This window comes from Anser cygnoides, chromosome 1, assembly GCF_040182565.1.
Source record: "Anser cygnoides isolate HZ-2024a breed goose chromosome 1, Taihu_goose_T2T_genome, whole genome shotgun sequence".
Taxonomy (NCBI): domain Eukaryota; kingdom Metazoa; phylum Chordata; class Aves; order Anseriformes; family Anatidae; genus Anser; species Anser cygnoides.
Genome location: NC_089873.1, coordinates 30,103,926 through 30,126,312, shown reverse-complemented (window position 1 = coordinate 30,126,312; position 22,387 = coordinate 30,103,926). Strand labels below are relative to the sequence as shown.

The 22,387-nt window shown below is 36.0% G+C and overlaps 1 protein-coding gene across 14 annotated transcripts in view; it reads right to left on the bottom strand.

Moving 5' to 3' along the window:
* Positions 1-22,387, bottom strand: part of IMMP2L (inner mitochondrial membrane peptidase subunit 2) — a 465,930-nt gene that overhangs the window by 434,718 nt on the left and 8,825 nt on the right. For 13 of the 14 annotated variants that reach the window (XM_066991682.1, XM_066991687.1, XM_066991732.1 and 10 more), the window contains 2 exons: positions 15,759-15,896; positions 9,667-9,770 (listed from right to left, as the gene is read on the bottom strand). In XM_066991682.1, the coding sequence (XP_066847783.1) occupies positions 9,667-9,770; positions 15,759-15,893 (239 nt within the window). In that variant the 5' untranslated portion in view covers positions 15,894-15,896. Of the gene's footprint in view, positions 1-9,666; positions 9,771-15,758; positions 15,897-17,019; positions 17,081-22,387 lie in introns of all 14 variants that reach the window. The other variant, XM_066991693.1, reaches the window with a different exon arrangement.

The following is a 22,387-nucleotide window of genomic DNA, read 5'->3' as shown; positions in this document are numbered from 1 at the left end:
GTTCAACTGCACTTTCCAGGAGCAGCTGATTGCACATAAAAGACTAATGTTACATTCATGAATGCAGCCTAATATAATTTCCCTAGAAAATACAGTGATGATAAGGTTAATTATCATTTTAAACATGATAATTTGCCATTCCCTTGTTTTTACCATCGCTAACAGGCTATTTCAAAAAAAAAAAAAAAGAAAGAAAACAGAAAACAAGGCCAAGACTCTGCTTATTATATGCAAAAATATTCATGTCCACAATATACTCAGCACAGGTCAAGACCCTTGGTTTTTCTTCCAACTTCACCAATTAGATCGGAAATAAATATTTTTGATAGGTATGCAGAACCCACTTTGTCAGCATATGTACAGTGCATTGAAAGATTCCTAGAAGTAGCGTTCTGCAGTTAATATTTATGGTTGCTCATAACACAACTGGCTTAGGGGAAGTTATTACTAAAAGATATGAAGACAGCTGTGGCAGTATTTAAACTATAATTTGTCCAAGAACAAATAGTATGAAATATCCTGCATAATAAAATATCAGTTCAGTATTTCCCAGATTGTACACAAAAGAGAAGCTGCCCTAACTGCATGAAGGGGTAAAATATATTTAGATTTCTTTTTGTACACTCAGAAAGCTATGGAAACAATTTAATTTGCTTAGCAGCTTATATAGAGGACATCAGTCCCTCTATTTTCTCAAAAAAAATCAAATTTCATTGCTGAAGAGAAATTACTGCATTCTAGGTTTCAAGCATTGCTGAATCACATTATAACGCCTTATGTACACATCTTTGTTAAAGCTTTCACACTACTGCAGGCAACAATTTAGCAATGGAGTATTACAGCCCTGATGTTAAGGAACTGAACACCTTTGAAACAGAATGGTTTCATATGGAAAAGAAAGGAAAAGCTGATCTTTGGAGTTGTTCTACAAAAAGATTTTTCATTTCTTCCCCTCCAAGAAGGGAACTTGTTCATAATAGAAGTTGATACAACATCTTTAAGACCTAAAATTTGTATTACTTTTGAATCCTTCCAGATTCAAGTAAAGCTGTACGAAAGCTAAGATTTAATCCAACCAGAAGGTTCTTTTAAATTGAGTCTGGTGTTTCATCAATTTAGCCCTCAGCATTTCATCAGTTCAGTGGAACCTAAGTTTAAGTATTTGATACACATCTTTAGGAATCATGGTTGGTCCATTAGCTTCCCCACAAGACCTTTACTTTCAAGGGAAGGAAATTACTTTCCTAAGCTACCAGTTTATTTACAGTTTACCATTCCTCTGAATTTTTAAGCTAGTACTCATCAAGTTGATCCTTGTGGGTCTCTTCCAACTCAGGATATTCTGTGATTCTGTATTGAGAACACATTTGAATATTACAATCCATCTACACATATCATCATCAACAATACACTTCAGATTTTTGTGCAAGGATAACCATACAAATACCCATGACATTTTTTATTGTACACCATCAAAGACGTTCAGTCTGAATTTACTTAAGGAAATTTCTAAATGAACAACCTTCACAGGATGTGCACTGGAATGTTCATTTGCTGAAATAATTGTATTTCCTGCTACTTCCAACAACGAGAGTATGTAGACTATTCCAATGCCTTTTCTAGCTCTAGGTACCTACAAGCAATACCAGTCAGAGATAACCAGCAATTACTTCTCAGCAACTGGCAAAGCACTGTGAAAAAACGTATCAAATACTCCCCTCTCATGGTTGTCAAACTTTCTAAGGTTAAACAAAACAAAAAAAAAGTTTAGGAAAAATATATTGTTACCTTTCTGTACATGTAACACAGAAGGCTTTTATATCATCAGATTCTGCTGAAACCAAAGCAAGTTCCTAGCATCTAAATTATAAATATTTCAAAAGGAAAAAGTGATATTTTTCTAAAACAAGGCAGCTTTCAAGCTCCTTTTGCTCAACATGACCTTCACGGGGCAGTCAGGCATCATGCTGTAAGTCAGGCAGTTACAGGACCACAGACAGCTTTCCAGCCAATCACATGGTGGCTGTAATTTCTGCAATATTTCACGCAGCTGTCCGCTTATACCCAGTATCTCCAAAATACTGTGACTGCCCATGATCAAGAACAGTAGAAAAGCCTATTCTATACTGTTTCCTTTTCTATTGAACAGAGGCAGGTAAAAGTTACTTCATTTGTTAGAAAGGTGTTTTTTTTTTTGTTTTTGCTTTTTCCTTTTCTCCTCCTCATCACTAGCCTGATTACTAAAAAGCAAAGTAAAAATAAAGGAATCAATTAATCAAATGAACAAATATATTAATTAATTCTATTTTGAGATTGCAAATTACTGTTAACAGTTCTCCTTCAGCACATGTCCCCCTTATCTACTAATTAGCTGCTAACACCTTATCTGATCATCTTACAATTTAAAGATCACAACACAACCGGTTTTCCTCCCACCTTCCTTGCCTTCTAAAGAATTAGAAACATATATATTTGGTTGAAACTTCAAATGCACCTTGTTTTTACTATTCTCATCCTAATCTGACTGAGGTGCTACACAGCCATATCTTTCAGAAATTCCAGGGTGAACAGAGATGGGCCAAGAAGCAAAATACTTGAAATGAGGAATGTAGATCTGCAGGTGATGCTGTATAGAACAGCTTTAATGCTGAGGCTATTGAATTGGTACTGTGGTTGCTGAGATCATAACTACCCTTCATTTCACTAGAGTATATCTTTGTGGAAGGTTATGTTACTTGTCTCAACAGTAAATTCAAGCAAACATCACAGTCAGTATATCTGTTTTTAATTTCTTTGTCAACTCCCTCAATGTTGCATTTGAAATGAAAAGCAAATACTATATGCAGCAAATTAAAATGATCAAGCCAACAGCAAAAGGCACGGTAATAGTGATTTATGTTTCTCCAACTCAGCCTCTATATAGCAATACCTCAGATAAAAACTGATGGAACTGTCTCATTAGCAGTCATTAAGATTAAGTTATTTTCCAACTAACGGGAATTCACATTTTAAACAGAATTTATGACAACCACACTGATGTCCATAAATTTATTCAAAGGTATATTAACTAGAACAAAAAACTGATCCAGGTAACTGATCCTGTTATTATATCTTGACATTTGCTTTTAGAGTAGGATTTACTGATGTTATGGCAAGGTTCTAGATCCACTTTTATCCTATCAAATACCTTATGTAGACTTAATACTACCTCATATATTCTTGTGATAGAATGATAATTTCATCTTTTATCATTAATGGTTTTGTTTTGTCCTGTTAGCTTAACTCACTAATCAATGTAGTGGCTTTAGTAAACTTGCAGTGTAGGATTCTGATGGATACAGTAAGCAATATTCTCAAAAAGCAGTAATTTTTTTCTTCATTCAATAGCAAGGTACTATCATTAGGCTGACAAAACCAAAATCAACCAGAATATGAAGTTCTCACTGACACCATTTATAAGAATACAAGACTCTTCCCTATCAACTAACACCTCTTTCACAAATAGACCCAACCATTTAATTGACTTCCACATCATTAACTTTTTAGAAAACAGAAGATATTTCTTTTTAATTATCATAGTAGCAAATTGGCCTCTAAGGAATTCTAAAGTCATAAAATCATATCTGTTACTTTTTGGTCCAAATAATCTAGCTAGACTCTCTACAGCAATGATTATTGCAACCAAATCTTTCAAACTTCCTACTTGTATCAATAGACTTTAAATTCAATAACCATAGCTGTAAATACAGCAAATTCTTCCCTCCACAACTGCTCAGTTTCCACAGTACTACAATAATTGCCCACTTAAACTCATCCTAGGCACTTCATTAAAAATCCTGGGATTACATATAGTATCTAAAAACATTCTTTAAAAAGTGCATTTTACTTACTTTGTAAAGAAAAAAAAATTTTTCTTTCAACAACAGTATTAACACACTCATATATAGTATGATATCTAGACTGTAACACAGATAATAATACTAGAACTACATATTTGATTTTTATCAGGAAAAGACATGAGTTTTTTTCTTCCAGCCAAAGGGACAGAATAGGAAAAGATTTCCTGAGGTCACTGAGGCCCAGAAAGTAAAGTGATTATTTAGCTTCTATGTCAGCACAACCTCTTTTGCAGTGTCCTGCCTGCCAGAAGATAGATGACTTGGTATAGGGACCTAAGTACAAACAAAAATAGAATAGAAATTGGAAGACTTAAGAAGGTCAAGCGGAGGTATTCTTAAAAGGCAGTTCAATATTTTAGCCAGAAAAAACTTTCGTAAAATTTATGCGAGAACCAGTAAATATTCAGTCATGCTACATCTATCAGAATTTTGTACTAAGTCTTTTTATAATTACAGCTACTGATTCAAATTCATGGCAGTTCCTTCAATAAGTACATTCTTACTGATTTTTATTTTACTAGGCTAGTCTCATTAATGAAATTCCAGTTAGCATTGTTTTATGAAGAGTATGTATTGATTTTACACCATTTGAGAATTCTTTTCTTTCCATCATACGAACAGGACCACATTCCTTCAAAATGTGGATTATTCAGATTTGTGTGAATAGACTGAAATTTGTTGAGCTATCGAATAAAATCATCATGGCAACTACCTTTTCCCATTTCCATTTCTGAATAGCTAACAGTGAGGGATACCACAGCAGAGAAAATCTTGCATGTAGTACTTTGATTCTTCCTCCAGATTGTTGATTTGTTGATTTGTACTGTATTTTCCGAAGTTCAAATACACATATAAACTATAAGCTTACCAAAAGGCCTGAAAACAATCTTAGTCTCAAAGGTAGCAGTTACAGAAGCTACTTAATATTCTTCATCAGAACAGGAGATATGATGTAGGTTTTTTTTTTTAAACATCAAGAAATCTTCCATGTAGAACATTGGTTTTGTATTAAAGCAATTATGCTTTTATTTGAGAACTCACAAGAAGCTGACAAAATATACATTTTTTTTTCCTTATTATTATTGCTGTCCTTTAAAAATATGTTTTTAAATACACTGCCAGTTTTCATTTAGCTATTATAGTTAAAAACTTCAGAAACATTTTACCATTCAGAACACACAGAACAAATTGCATTGGTCCTCAACCTTTCCCAGATTACATTAGCATAGATATTTCTATTTAACTCATAAAAACACATTCTGATTTAGAAATGGAGGGACACCTGGCAACCTACAAAGTTCCTGTTCTCGGTCACACCTTGCAGAAGGTACTGTCTCTATTACGGATACTCCTGTTACACAGAAGTATCTGTGTGACACAAGCACAGCTTCCAAAAGCTAAAATTTGTATCTGCAAATAGTTATAGTCCTGAAATTTCATCATTCAAAATCTAACAATCCTTTTTATACTACAATCGTTGAACATACTCCTTTGTTAAAAAATCTACTAACCAAGCAAAGAATTCGACAATGTCCAAACTTTTAAAACGTTTTTTTCAGATAAGTAAATCTGAGCTAATACTGTTGTCTTCATTTCAAAAGCTTACTTAAAATTTGTCATTTCCATTAAAAAAAAATCACAACCGTACATATACATACTAATTTTGCCATTTTCTACATCTTGCAACACCTTTTTGCTACATTAAGACAGGAATTTTGGAATAAAAAGAGGAGAAGAGTTTATACTCAGGATACAAGGTTTTCAGTAGAGACTGAAGGATAGTGGAGAGTAGGATATAAGGGATTTTTTCAGTAGAGAAAAGAATTCTAGAGCTATAAAACATTCTTTAGCAACATCTTTTTACCACAGCCTGCATTTGTACACTGTAGAAACCAAGCTACATGTAGGTAAATTGGTAAAAATGTCCATTAATACACAATGGAAGAGTACAATCTCCATTAGCTCTACAAAGTGCAGTTGCAGCGTATATGCCCAAGGACCTGCTTGAGCTGTACAGCCCACGCTGTGATGTGGACTTATACAACTACAATGCAGTTGACACTCAAAACTTACGGAGTAAAACCAACTAGGATCCTATAACCCACTCTGCAATATCTGATAAAGCTCATCATAACTGTTGGCATCTACCTCAGCACAGCTGTTGCAAAATAAATGCCTATTTCACCACAAAAAGTACCAAAAGATCAAGGTCTGTCTGCCAAAAATAATCATTCATTTATCTTTTAAAGATAAACCCATGTGCCACATGATGTTCTCCAAGCAAAATGTGAAGATAAGTAAACATTGTCAAAACAAAGAAAATAACACACTTTCTTTGCATCTGTTTAAGCGATGGAAAGGCAGTATTACGGAACATATAATAATGGAAATTATTTAATTTATTGGAATAATAGTCCTGGTTTAATTTTTGATATAAGTCCCAGTAATACAGTAATGTCAAAATTAAGCACTGAAGCAAGTGATCAAATTAAGGATGATGATATTCATTTCCAAATAAATTTAAAATTGTGAGTTCAAAAGTTGTAACATATAACATTGAGCTCCCTTAATTCTGGTATCAGTAAGTATGATTTAAGCTAAAATTAAAAATGTTAACTTAGAACAGCTTCTAAAAAGCTGGGATAAGATTTAGCTATTTCTAAAACATTAAACTGAAAGTAAAGAAATCATCCTCTGCTACCAACTTATTCTCTCCATTTGTTTTATCTGACTCTAATTTTATAATTTTAAGGAGTCATGCCATTCTAAATATTATGCCTAAAAACAGCTACATGCACATGTGTACGCACAGTGACTAACTGCATAGCCATGGTTGTGATGCACAGTTACAGCTACATCAGGTCAGCTCAGATGCAAAGTCAGGGATGACAGACATGACATGCTTCCATAAAGATGATCTTCATTTAATTCTTAAACCCGACATAAATTCCACCAAATGCTTGGGGGACAGGGTGCTCATCTGTAAATCAAGTCTACAGATAACAAAAATACAAACTTTTGGACCTGCAAGCAATATCGCAAGCATAATCACAGGCTGACTGTTGCTCTCTTGGGGCATCCAAAGCCAACAAGATTAATTCATCTCTTTGCTCCAAGGTTTGGCTCTTGGCCATCTACTTACGTTGGACTTTGCCAGTTGGGATCTCAATAATCCCTTTTAAGAGCTGTGGTAAAAACAGCACCCATCCAGAATGACACATTTCTGATGGTATGAAGAAGGCAAAGAATTTGGACGGCTCTGGTCAAGCTGTCACAAGGAATATTCAACCTTAGTTCTTATCCTGCAAAAGACCACCCTCCCACAACCTCTTTGCTAGTTTGTACTATGACTTGGCAAAGAGAAAACAAATGCTAAATGTTAAGCAGCCAAGTAGGATATGAAAGAAGGTTTACATCTTCATCTGCCTGTTTCCATCACACCATCACCTTCTCATTTGAATTTCTAACAGAAGCAGGAAAAGCAGCAGCAAATTACTGGGAAACTGGCCTTCCCTGTTCATGTCTCACCCAAATCTCCCAAATCTACTATATGAAGACCACTTAGTAAAATTCATGAACATTCATAGCATATCTATTCACTTCTGAGTTAGAGATATCATAGGTAAACAACCAAAATGAAAAGGATAAAAATATTCACTTCATATATTTAAAACTTGTTAATAAAAACCTCATGTACAAAAGGTTAAGTTTCAAACAACCCACATAGGTACATAACCACATCCAGATACTGCATCCTCCAAGTCACAGAATAATAGAATGGTTTCGGTTACAAGGGACCTCACAGATCATCTAATTCCAACCCCCTGCCATGGGCAGGGACACCTCCCACCAGCCCAGGCTGCCCAAAGCCCCATCCAGCCTGGCCTTGAGCACCTCCAGGGATGGGGCATCCACAGCTGCTCTGGGCAACCTGTTTCAGGGCCTCACCACCCTCAGAGTAAAGAACTTCTTCCTTATATCTAACCTAAATCTACCCTCATTTAGTTTTAAGACTCTTGTCCTATCACTACACTCCCTGACAAACAGTCCCTCTCCAGCTTTCTTGTAGGCTCCCTTCACTGGAAGAAGTCTTTGCAACAACAGTGAAAACTTCCAAATTACAGTAAGCTTTTAAACACAACTAGCAGGCCAAAGATGCTTCTAACAAATCTGTATCGTGAAGTAATCTAAAAGATGTTATTGATACATAAAATATACCTCACTTTTTAGCAAAAATTATTCAATATATTAGTTTTGCATTGTTTGTTTGTATTGTTCTTAAAGTGTATTATGAATTCCCTAGCCTAGCTATTCAGGGTACTTCTCAAATGTTTAAGAAAAACTTCAGTACAACACTCAAATACAATGTGACTTCTTCCACGTGAATGTACATAAGCTCCATCAACAGTAAGTGAACTTTTCAAAACATACCAAAAAAAAGAATAAAAACACCCACAATATCTAAAATATTAGTCATCATGTCTGAACGTAGAACAAAGTGAAAGCAATCAAGGCAGATGGTTCAGATAGTACCACAAACCTTGAAGAAGTATAAGAATGAAACTATTTGTTCTGTTTTCTGATCGGAAAACAAGCTGTTCAGTCAATTAATTAGTAACCAGGTACAGCCAGTATTTTAAACCGTTACTAGAGCGTGACTTGGGCAGCGCGACACATACACAGGTAAAATCAAATTCTGCAAGTAGTCATTACGTGACTTCAAACTGGAGTCCTTCTGTAATATTTGGTGTTGCAAACATGAATAAATTTGTATTTGTAGCTAGACCGTTTACAGATAATCTTACATGCCAGACAACAAGAAAGAACATAAATTTTAGGTTTCTAACAAAAAAACACGACATGAGGGTAGCAATTTGCTCTAAGAGCTGGTAGTAAAAACTGTTATATGAATTACCTGTACAATGAAGAAGTAGAATAAAATGAGACAATTAGAAGAGATGGCTGACAAAAAGGAAGCCAGACAATATAGCTTTAAAGACAATTCTTCTGCTGTAATCTATATATTGTGCATTTCACACTTACAAAACTAGATACCCTAAGTTTAAACTATCCGAGCATGTACTACAAGTATTATATCATTGTGTCAGTTATGCACATTTTGGCACTCCATTTCTATCTTACATTAAAGCTGAAATGGAGTTTCTGTCTCGTTAGTCTTGAATATTTTCAACAGCAAAACACTGCCACCTTTTGGCTTGATACACAGACCTTCCCCTTGTAATCGAAAAACTTTTTTTTTTTTTTTGGGGGGGGGGGTACTTTAGTCCTTTATGAAGAAGGTTGAACTCTTGTAACATTATTTAAAATTTGATTCAGTAGGAAGATTTCTCCAGAAAAAAATAATGTTAATTATGTAAGAAAATGCTATTTTTCTCATAAATATGAATGCATAGCCAAACAAATTAAAAAGTGTACTCCATTTAGCCATATGTTTTTTCTATTTCTTTCTCTTTATATCACAGCTCTTTTTCTTGGCAATTTCTGTACACAGATATTACTGTACCACATAGTATTTTACACTGCACTCCTTTCAAGTAAAAAACTGATAATACATTCTTTGACCTTCTCCTGACTTTTGTAAACTCATTATAGGACTAACTATAATGCATTACTAACAAATGATGTTCCTTGTTCATACATATACCTGCAGTATGCCAGAGATAAAATACAAAATACTCAATAAATAAATATTAAATAGCTGAACATTTATATGAATATATATTGAAACATATGTAAGATTACTTACACCAATGACACAATGTCCCCACGTTGTACATCATAATTTCGAATGCTCCAGTGGTTTAAGAGCACTACATCAGATGCTTGTCTTCCCCCAGGATTCAAAGAAGGCTTAGGGAGAGCAAAAGAACAGATTTAATCTACACTGCCTCTATGAATCCTCCATCTAACTCTCATACTATCACTAGGTCAAATCCTGAAGCCATTAGAAACAGTAAAACCATACCCAATTACTTTAAAAGGACCAAGAATCTGTTTTATTCTAGTAAATATATTTCTTTACTAAATGCTATGTTAAATGTCATAAATTTATGGTAAAAAGTAGTTCATATCTTTCGATGCACTACTATATGCAAATTAAATTACATAGAATACATATTTTTGATGAGCTTCATGAAAAATTGTGTTTGCCTTTGCTGCCTATCATCTAAGATTACAAACGAATGAGAACCGAGAATGCCAATTCCCAGAAATTACAGACTTTCTGCAGGCATTTTACTGTTTATACAAGGATAATACACCAAAAACGACATACATACTTGCAACAATACTAATCTCAATGCTCTTTGCAAAGGAAAGAAAACAAAAACAAAAACAAAACGAAACAAAAACCCTACATCTACAGCATATAACACTAAATGGGGGCCTTCCATAACAGGATCCAAATAAGCATGAACTTTCACAGGAATATACATTGAAATGAGTCTACTGACTAACCTCAACAGTTAAAAACCATTGAATAAGTAATTAGCAATGAGTATGAGGAGATATTCAGAACCATACACAATTATTTTGTATGATGCAGTACAAAACTATGGTACCTGATTAACCCTGGTTCTGAGTTAACCCATCAGAAACAGTAGAGGAAGTAAGCAGCCAATATTAGTACTGTCTTCATTGATGTTTTAGGGATTATTACAATACATATAATTCTTTTACTACACAGAAAGTATATAACAGTAATCCAGACTAAAGTTTGTTGGCAGCATATTTTTCAATATGCTTTCTATGACTCTGCAAATAAAATTATGTTGTATTCACACTGGCCAGCAATGGTCTCTAATTTAGACTCTAGAGCTATTTGAAATATTTAATAAAGCAAATTACTGGAACAGGCTCCCCAGGGATGTAATAACGGCAGCAAGCCTGTCAGAGTTTAAGAAGCAGTTGGACTGTGCTCTCAGTCATATGGTCTGAATTTTTGGGCAGACCTGTATGGAGCTATGAGTTGGACTTGATGATCCTCGTGGGTCCCTTCCAACTCTGGATATCCTATGATCCTATGATTATAGCCCCATGCAGCACCAAATCTGACAAAGTATTGAGACTACACAGCTCCTCATTTATTGACATGACAGTGACAATATTTGCTGAAATTTGATATTTTTATAGAAGAGGTTTTCAGTGTTTGCCTTACAGCGTAAGGACATTATTGTAAGGACATTAACATAAATTAATGTTAATGTCCTTACTGTAAGGACATTAACATTCATCATTATTTTATTTAGTGGAGTCTATTCATTGCAAGAGCCAGTAAAATGAAAACCAGATGCAGATAGTGGGTTATTATTATTTTAATAAGGAATTTCCAAAATGATTTTCCAATTTTAAGGCAAGCATCTTCAACAAAATAATAGTATTTTTACATAAAAATTCACAAACATTTCATAATTGTACTTATTTAACCAAAAGAAGGCATTCTTTGGTCCAGAAGCTAACAACTGTATTAAACATTAGACAAAGAGGCTAATCTAAAAAAGTGAGAATCATGCATATGGTATATTCCCACAAAATAAACTGCGGTATTTACCTTAAAAGGCAGAAAGAGAAGGTCAAGGCAAATGGTAATTTTAATCCAAAAGCTAATGTATTTCACAGCTAATACATAGCAAAGATTTGCATGAATGTTCATAAACTTGTCCTTGCAACAAAAATTGTATCAACTTCATCTTACAGACAAACACACCATGTAGTTACAGCATTGCCCTAGTCAACTCCTACTGTTTTCTGTATTTAAACAAAGGAAATGTTTCACAGTTTAAATACAGTTAGGTATTTCATAATCCTTTTAACTCAAAGCACTCTAAATGTAATGCCATATGGCTTTCTGTTTTTAACAATACATCACTCATAGTTTTGATTTACAGAGTGGATATCCAATTCCTGACTTACTAGATTTATATCTGAGAGAAATATGACAACGTGGATTTTTTTTTTTCTTTCTCACATAGTAACACTAACGTATTCAAAATGCAGGCGTACAAATACAAAAATATTTCGGTAGAAGAAGGTATGAAAGAAAAACCAGGAGACAACTTTCACTTTATATCAACAATACAATCTTCTGTAAAAAATCATTCAAATCATTCAGTAAATGTTTCTCTCTAAGGTAAATAATATAAAGTATAAGAGACAACTTGTTCTCCTCAACATTTTTACTGCTAGTAGGATCTCAGATCTAGCAAAACAAAAATACAATTTCTGAAAAAGCAGTCAACAGACTCACGAGAGCTCTTTACTTTTATAAGAAACAAAGTAATAGAGGGGCTTCTTTCTTTCTGGAGCTTGAAGCATTATAACTTGTTTACCCAAGTTCTTGGCATAACAGCTTACTACAAATGAGACACATAGGTCTTAATTTAGAACTATGGTGCAGAAGTCACAAAACATTCGCTCTTTCCAATTACCAGCTAATCTAAAGCTAAAAGCATGCAAATTGAGATCCCCAGCCATATGATGAAGCCTCACAGGACATGAGGTTCTGTAAGTAACAGGGTAAAAGCATGCCCTTTTACTATAAATAATGATTAACTTGATAGTTATTATGCTACTAGTGAATACCAGAAGGTCACAACTTATTTGCTTTTAGCCTGGGGAACAGAAAGAATATTCACATAAGCTTCCAGGCTTACGTACAGTAATCCTAATAATGTTAGGAGAAACTGCAACAGAATAATTACAACTGCCATTATGCATAATGGCACTGAACATAATATTTGCTGCTGAAACAACTGGGCTTTGTCAGAGATCACTGGTCAGGCAACTTGCTCTAATTCTTGGTATTGAACTGTTTGTGACAGAAACATCCATGTAGAGCTGCACATAAACTGTCATCTTTCATCTCACTTGAAAACAGTCCATTTGATTTAATGAATTTAAGAATTTATATATCCATAAGGGTTTGCTTTTTCCACACCATTATATATGAGAAGTTCATAATACCAGACAAGCAATGTAACACAAGACAAAACATGTTGAAGTACACAACCAGCATTACAAGAGTAGTCCCAAAAAATCCACAACATTGAATTAAGAAATCATAATACCAATTATTTGTGTCACTTATGTTCAATGCTGTAATTCACTTGAAACCCGCTATTAAAGCAATGCTAGATGAGAACATCAATCTGTAAAATTCTAAGCAACTGTGAACACCTCACGTGAGGATTAAAAAAACAGTAATTTTGGAAAGAAAAAAGAAGGCAATGAAGCAACTAAAAACGCTGAAATTATAAGCTTCAATACTTTAGTATTATTCCCTATACTTCAAAGTTAATACTCATATACACTGTAGTAGCACAAGTGAAAGAATTATGCTGTAGAAACACTGAACCAGCCTGAGAAAATGAAATGCATGGTTGTCTTAATTGATTGGGAATAAATCATAAAATATGTACTTTAATTAGAACCTCAATGCAGTGTGCTTGCCAGAATGTGAAAAAGTACTACCAACTACCAATATCATTAACTATGAAGCAGCAGTATGGCTGGTCCAAACAAAAACTGAAAGGGGACAAAGCAGGAGAGAGTGAGAGATTTATTCCCTGCTTCTTGTCAGAACTTTTAATTTCAGACTCAGCAGGAGCAACAACAATGAGAACACAAAGTCAGCTAGATATTTTAGAGGACTGTTACAAATCAAATTGTTGGAAATCGTATCACGATATCTTCACAGTGAGACAATACAGTATCATTGGAAACATGCAGTTGATGGATATATGACTACATGCTGACTGGGCTTCACTCTCCCTCCTACCCGTAAGCTGCCAGTTACATTCAACCAAGATCACTCTTCAGGGAACACTGTAAACAGATAGAATTCCAAAGCAATGACCTGTACTCCTTCAAGCTATTCTGCAAAAGAGGGATGTGTTCCTTATAATTATGTTCCTGCCAGACCTACTTAGGTGTCTAATAAATCTTGGCAAGGAAATTAGTATCTTATTAAAAGCACCAGGAAGATTTTTTGTAGTCTGAAAACATCCATGCACGCAGAATCATGTTAGTTTAAAACAAACTTCTACCTCACTGCTACAGTCCAGAATAAAACCAGAGAGGGAATTTTACAGACACTGAAATGCCATTAAAATTAGTAAATTGAATACATATCACTTTCCCTTGCCACTATGAAGACTGCATACCCTTTTTTGTTAGGTTGGATAAATCTAAGCGCATAACTGTAGTGTTTTTCACATTTTCCAAAGATAAATGACAGTTAACTATATGCCCTTTCACATGAGCACAGAAACAACACTCCAGAACAATACCAGAGTGTTCCCTAACACTTGAGACTTTGACTTCAAATGGAAACATAAAACTGAGGTCTTGACCAGATGCATTCAAAAGGCTTGTGGACTAGGGAAATTTAGAACATTTCTTTCCAGCTACTGAGTTAAAACTATCCCAACAAGAATGGTTGGGAAATAGAATATTATGCCAGAGACAGACAGAAAAAAAAAAAAAAAAAAAAGAAAAAAATGAAATTAAATTAAATGAACCGAGAATGAAACTGTTTTTCCTGTTTTCCCATTCCTCTACTCATTTCTAGAGCAAATTTCTGGCTCTGCAACTGTAAGCTGTCCTGAGACTTTCACATATTTGATTGGTCATCAATGATACTCAGAATAACGCTTATGAAAAGGGAAAAATAATGCATGTTACATCTAACTTCTGTTCTTGGACTGTAGAATTACTGGAGCATGATTATTTTACTTCAGTCCCCGTTCTTGAGGTGAGAGCTGCCTTCCAGACTAGCTGAAGTTTCTTGACAGAAGTTGAACACCAGGGTACAGGCTACTGCAAAAGGCACTATGCCACCCTCCAGCCCACCCTAGGCTTTTCTGTGGCATTAAACACAAATCAGTCAAGCCCAGGCTCTAAACCAAGTTTTGCCTGAGTGAATGTTGTACACTTCAAACTCCAACAGTTGGTCTTGATTCTTATATAACCTGTCTTCAAGGTTCTGAACTTACTCTGATAATCAGAAAAGAGAGCTCAGCATCCATGAATCAAATCCTTAGTCTCTGCTAATTGGAACATTACGATATTAAAACAAAATACATTATAATTATCAGTAGTGATGCACTGCAGTATACAGGGCATATGATTTAGAAAGCAAGGTAACAATATAAAAATTGGCTAACTACATTACAACATATATTTTTCAAGTCCTAATAACAGGAAGCAAAGTAGCTGTTCATTATCAAGAGTATATATCTTTCAAACATTACAAACATATTTGTATTGATATGCTTACACCAACGTATAAGTATCCTGTATAAGCAAAGTAAAAAAAGTTAAGGGATATTTATTCCCTAATAAGCATGGGTATTAATATTAGGTTAATGCCATTTGCAGCATACTTCACTGAAACAGTGCTACATTTGTTCTATAGGAAGAGCACCTATGGCCAGAAGTGGTTTTGCCTTGAGCCCTGCAATTATTATAATACAGCAAATAAAACAAATAAAAAAAAGCTTCTTTGTGAGTCATCAAAGTAGTGCATCAAGACAAAAGGTAATGCTCAAAAAAAAAGAAATCTTGATTTCTAAATGACTAGGAGGATAAAAACCAACACTTTTACCACTACTTATCTATATATTTTGCTTTTACATAGAATTTTAGGAAGTTTTGTTCTCAAAAGCTTTTATTTTCATATCACAAAATTGGTTGTGTAACAAACTAAAAATTCAACTATTGCATACTATAATTGTGATCACTTGGTAAAAACTGAGAAAAAAGATTTTCTTCCATTTTGCTGTTGTCAGTGGACAGCCAGTTTATAACTTCAAGACACACGAAAGATATTTTCAACCATACCTGCATGGATGCTCCTTCCACTCTTGCTACACAGGCAACTCTATCTAGGAAAGTCACTGTCACGGGAACAGCAACAAAGAAACCTTTAAAGAAGGCTTTAATGTATCTTCTCCCAAAACCTTGAGCCTGTGTCATAATCTGAAAAAGATTAAAAAAAAACAGGGAAAAAAAGTCATTATGAAGCAATTTTTAAGTAATAATATTGTCTATATCATTGGAGTGAGGAGGAGTTAAGAACAGATTTCTTATCTGTTATACTGTTATCTCAATATCCACAGTGAAAAAATGAATGTACACATAAGAATGAAAAAGAACAGAAATATTCATCAAAATTTAAAAGTCAACTGTACAGAAGAAAATGTGATACTTGACATTTACCCTTTACATAATTTGACCATTTCTAGTGATCCTCTGCTAGCAGCAGTACTTGATAAAAATGCCTGGATAACAATTCAGCTAAACAAGAAGCAAACTGATATAACCACACAAAATTCAACTACGTATTTCTGAAAAAATATACAGATAGATGTATCAGCTATATGGTAATAACCTATTTCAGAACATTCAACTGGAGTTCAAAACTAAAATGCCGTAAGTAATTTTCTCCCCATAAACTAGTAGTTATAAATTCATGAGCCCGAAAGATAGATTGTGTTATGTAAAGGAAAAGCTGACCATTTACAATACATTAGCAGTTCTTTATTAAATAGTCTCACACGCACAAGTCGTGTGTCATTTCTACCCTTGTGGTAACTGCAAACACCAGTTTGAATCGTCACTTGGGTACTGCTGCAAAGGTGCAAGCCTACTTTACGGAACCGCCATTTCCTCGCCTGCCCACCTGCCAGCCACCAAGCAGCCCGCGCTCCCAGCTCCGCCGCAGCAGGCCCTCCTGGCGGCTTGGTCATGACCTGGATGGCCTTGACAAGAAATGATCTAAAAAGGTGAGATCCTGCAGTGTAATTTACAAAGCTGTCAAACTTCAGGATTTTTTTTTTTTAAGATCTCACTCGTTGACGTGATGTTAATTAACCTCTCAGTTCGAGAAGAGGGTGCGACAGACTGTTAGGCTGCGGAAGCCATGCGGGAGACAATGCCTGAACACTACTGCATGGAGAAGTGCTTGAGCAGCCCCAGAAGTTCAATTCAATAAACTTCTTTTAGCAGAAAGACAAGATTCCTAAGTAGTGTATTATAAGAAACACAGTTCTTCTCCTATCGGCAAATCCAATTTAAACCTTTGTTTCTGTCTAATGAGTACCTGGTGGAGCCTGTACAAAATCAGTTTGCGAAGTCCCTGCTCCTTCTATCACGTCGTAACTCTGGCAGAGAGGAATAGAAGATGAGAACAGACTCTGCCCTGAACTTTCAAGTCCTTCAGTATGTTTATATTCAAGGACAAAGAATTATTTTTCAACAAAAATACAGTTTGTTTCAATGCTCTTAACAGTATATTCAGACTTCCACAATATTTTTTTGTTGTTGCATTTTCAGAAATATGGAGGTGATGAACTATTTGTATGCAAAGCACAACCTCAAATAACTCTGATGAAATAATACTGAAAGCAGTATTTCTGTCACAGATATGGCTACTTAATTCTATAATGCATTACAATTACGAGAGGAAACCCAGTTCTACAAAATATACCGTCAGCATATTCTTCACTTGAATTCTTTATGGATATTAATAGCTTTGCAATGACAAGATCTATCTTCAAAAAGACTGGAACATCTTTACCATCAATTCTGGCATTCACCTTCACAAGGTTTTTAATCCCTTTTTACTTTTTTTTTTCTTAAATGTGGAAATATTTCACCATCACCTATAACTTTTGCACACAACTGAAGCCTACTTAGTAAAAAGAGTAAATATATTTAATGTTTGTAATACAATTATATTTTCTTCCTGTACATTTCATTTAAAAAAATAATCCAATTTGCATCAACAGCTTTCACAAAGAATCTGGAATAGGATGTGAAACAGAACAAAAAACTCACCAATTTAAAACAAGCATTAAAAAGCTTTATTTCCATCTTACTGTGTAAGAACTCATTACTGGAACCAATCGATCAAAAGATACTATTGCCTCAATCAGCACGGATTTACCTTTAGAAGTATTCCACATAAAAAGAGAAGCCCTAGGAATCAGCTTTTTGTCTACTGTTTAACAACCTATACCATCTCATGCACCTTAACACCCTTCCCTCAGTCCCCTGAATCTGAACCTCACTTCTCCAGTTTTCTGTCTGGAACGTACTCCTCGACTGCGAGGTCTCCTGTATCTCAGACCTCTTGACTCTTACAGAAATGGTAGTCTCAAAACGCAATTTTTGGACATTGCCCACAACAGTCTCCTCCACTTTCTATGCACAGTTGCTCTTTGAGTTTAAAGACTCTGTTTGACAAATGTAACAGAATATGACTAAATTAGGATTTTTTTTTGCAAACTTTAAGAAATTAGACAAACTTACTCATTAAATTCCTCATAGTCCAACCTATTTTCATGAATAGTGAAGTATAAATGTTGACCCCATCCCTTTTACCAAATCCATCCACAGATCTTGCTGTAATTTTCTTGCAAAAGACCCATGCTGGTATCTACAGAAAATTCCAATATCTGAAGAAAAGTAATTGGCCAGGCAATCCACGGGAGACCGACCATATGCTCTTGGAGCTACAAGCCAATTAACAGCGACACACAATCTAGCAACCAGGTTAAAAAAGGTATGATAAAATGCTGTGTTCTCGGTACATCACTTGGCCATGGAAATATCAGGAGTATTAGGCAGCTCCGGGCAAAGCCGGGACCTCAGGTCCTACTTTTGTGGGTTTGGACATACACAGCGTTACAAGGCACAGCCAAACACCAACACCACCCCTGCAGGCAACTGATTTTCAAAGCCACCAAAGCCAGCAAAAGCTGAGGAATTTCTTCCTTTCTTCCTTTCTTCCTTCCTTTCCTCTTCTTTCCTTGCACAACTGAGCAAACCACTGGCTTTATCTTTTATACTGTCATAGATAAATCCATCATTTCTACTCATGCACCACATTCTAGAAGTTTCCTGGCTCCCCATACCCCACAGGAAAGGACAGCTTTCTCCTGGACACAAACTGAGCAAACCTGTAGATTACTCTACTGTACAAGTCCCTCTTCCCAAACATAATAAATATATGCATGCACATTTCAATAGTTTGAGAAGAATTACTTATAAAGAAATCTGTCTTTAACCTTAAGTCCTTCTATACAATAAAAAGTTCTTACCAGAAGGGTAAGAAATACCTCTGTGAACTACCATTATTTAATGATATTGAGTGAACTCATTCTATGTAAAATTTAAAAGATTTCTAAACTAACTGTAGATTTTATGAGCATCACAGTTCCAGAGTGAAATTCTGAAATCCAGTGCTGTGTCTGTTCTAAGCTAACAGCTAAATACTTAGCAAGTTTACATGTATGCCAATGGAGCAAGCAAAGGACTCTTTGCTTAAAAATAAATAAATAAATAAAATAAATGAAGGGCTCTCAATAAGTTCATCAACACATATTTCTGGATCTCTGCCCAGTCAGCGACACCTTGAATAAAATTAACAAATCCTAACACTTAAAAGATGGTGTAAAAGAAACAAACAAGCAAAACACAGAAAAATATTTTACAGATGAATACACTTTACACTGTTTATAAATTACACGCGTTTTAGGAAAAAAAAATAATAACTGAGTAATTCAATAGAACTGGCAAACTTCAAAGTATCAACCTTGAAAACTTGTTTGAAATGGCAACACGGACAAGAAAAATCCAAGATCAAAAATGCCAGCATACAGCAGGTCAAAGCATTAAGAATTTCACATTGTGCAGCTCAGAGATTAAGGCAGATGGAGCACAGCATTATCTGGACTGAAGTATTTGGTGCACAAAAGGTCCAGGGATTATAATGAGCCTCTCGTGAGTACTACAACATATGGAGCTGAGATGCTATTTAGATAGCTCTCTATGTATAAAATGTTTATTTTTCTTATACTTGCCTGCACATTAGAAGACACTGTTTATCAAACAGCCTGCAGAAAGTCATCAAGTAATATTCAGAAAGCCCCAGGTTACAATATATTTGCAAATCTAAGTACTTAAAAATTACCCACAGAAGTATGATAGGAAACATAGCTGTAAAAACAAGGCATTAGCAGTCATCCACAAAGGAAAGAAATTGGCCCCTGAAGTGTTTCTACAAGAACGTATGTGAGAAACAGGAAGGAAGGAATTACAACCTGTATGCAAAACAACTACCCAGCCAAGACTATGTTAGTATGAAACGACCTATTTAATCTCGTTCAGGAATGAGTAACTGTACAGTATATAGAACTGTAACTCCAGGTTCCACTGAAATAACCAACTTTCCTGCCTTGGCAAGTATTTTTCTACAAACCAATGACATATATCCAGGTATATATGGTTTGAAAACAAGGCAGACTGCTGTAACAACGTACCAGCACACGAGCCAAATTCTGCTCCATTCTATGAAATACAAAATTCAGCAAGAAACAAGAGCTCTTGTTTTAAGCAAGACTGGTACAACTTGATGACAAGGCTACACCTAGTTTAACAACCATAATGAATAGGATGCTGCTCAGTATCAGAATTTGTGTGACCTTTTTCACATGTGCCTCTTCTGCAGTCTTTCCCGAAACAAGGCCAGCGTAATAGTGCCATGCAGCCTGACACTCATTTCCCATTTGTCACACATTTCGGTAACTTTTACACTACAGTAATTTTTGTAAGGGGGAGGGTATGCATGCTTTATAGTAAACTAATTTAATTCATATAAATTTATCCAAGTACAGGCTGATGCACAGAGACAAAATGGTGATGACTGCTACGGAAGAATCAACACAGATTAGTCTATGTAAAGTTTTCATTTAAAAATAATGTCTCCTTCCAGAAGGAGCTCTCATTTATCCTTTATTAAAGACTACTCCATCCTGGTATTATTCCACCGTAATGGTGACATTTCTAATCTATTAATGTACTCATGCTCTCCTTACAGGTTTTCAGCAGCATACCTCCGCCATATTAATAACCTCCCTGTGTTCCCTTGGCACACAGGCATGACAGTCATTAAAGAATACTGCTCTATTACAACGTGGGAAATGCAACACCTCAGGGAAGTGACTGCTCCATTACTCTTCGGTAGAGATGCAGCCACAGAAAATGTAATAAACTTATAACCAGGTATGGTCGGGTGACCGTAAGAGCCACTTGCAGACGATAGCTAACGTTTAGTATCCAAAGCAGAACTTTGACAATAGCCCAAGTCTAGGCAGCCAGAAGAGAAAGAAGTTGAGAATAATCAAATCCCAGTTACCTTCCTGCCCGGCAGAAACCAGGCACTTAGAAGGTTCTTCCCTGAAGGTTATGTAGGAAACTAAACCCAAATATCCACTGAACTGAGGAGTTAGCTCATAACTGCGGACTGACACCAAATGTAATACAGAGATTGGACAGAAACGCACTTAACTGTTTAAGGCCTTTAAGCCATCTGAAGCAGTGACAGAGGTTCTGTGGACTTGTACCATACCGACACTGTTCAACTAAACTCACCAGCCAACTCAGTTCTAGATTTTTCTTTCAACTGCAAAGAAAGTTCCCCTTATCTTCAGGTTACATGCCCATAATAGCCCCATCAAAAACAAGTCAAGGCACAACTGGAAACAGGAGCAAAACTTATGCACAGGCTAAGTTAAGCAGCCTGAGGAATATGCAACTTTCAGCACGTCAGTAAAAGAGCCCAGAAGCGTGCCCTCAGGCAGCACTACTGCTCTACTTTTGTTACCGTTCTTCCCTGCAAATGTTCCAAATATGTAACAGCAGAGTTTGTTAGCTTTAATTCCACTATATACCATTTACTTATGCCTTAGTTTTAATTAAAGCTTAGAATCATAGAATCATAGAATATCCTGAGTTGGAAGGGACCCTTAAGGATCATCAAGTCCAACTCTTGATACCGCACAGGTCTACCCAAAAGTTCAGACCATGTGACTAAGTGCACAGTCCAATCTCTTCTTAAATTCAGACAGGCTCGGTGCAGTGACCACTTCCCTGGGGAGCCTGTTCCAGTGTGCAACCACCCTCTCTGTGAAGAACCCCCTCCTGATGTCGAGCCTAAATTTCCCCTGCCTCAGCTTAACCCCATTCCCGCGGGTCCTGTCACTGGTGTTAATGGAGAAAAGGTCTCCTGCCTCTCGACACCCCCTTACGAGGAAGTTGTAGACTGTGATGAGGTCTCCCCTCAGCCTCCTCTTCTCCAGGCTGAACAGGCCCAGTGACCTCAGCCGTTCCTCGTACGTCTTCCCCTCCAGGCCTTTCACCATCTTTGTAGCCCTCCTCTGTACACTCTCCAACAGTTTCATGTCCTTTTTATACTGTGGTGCCCAGAACTGCACACAGTACTCGAGGTGAGGCCGCACCAGCGCAGAGTAGAGCGGGACAATCACCTCCCTTGACCTACTAGCGATGCCGTGCTTGATGCACCCCAGGACACGGTTGGCCCTCCTGGCCGCCAGGGCACACTGCTGGCTCATATTCAACTTGCTGTCAACCACGACCCCCAGATCCCTCTCTTCTAGGCTGCTCTC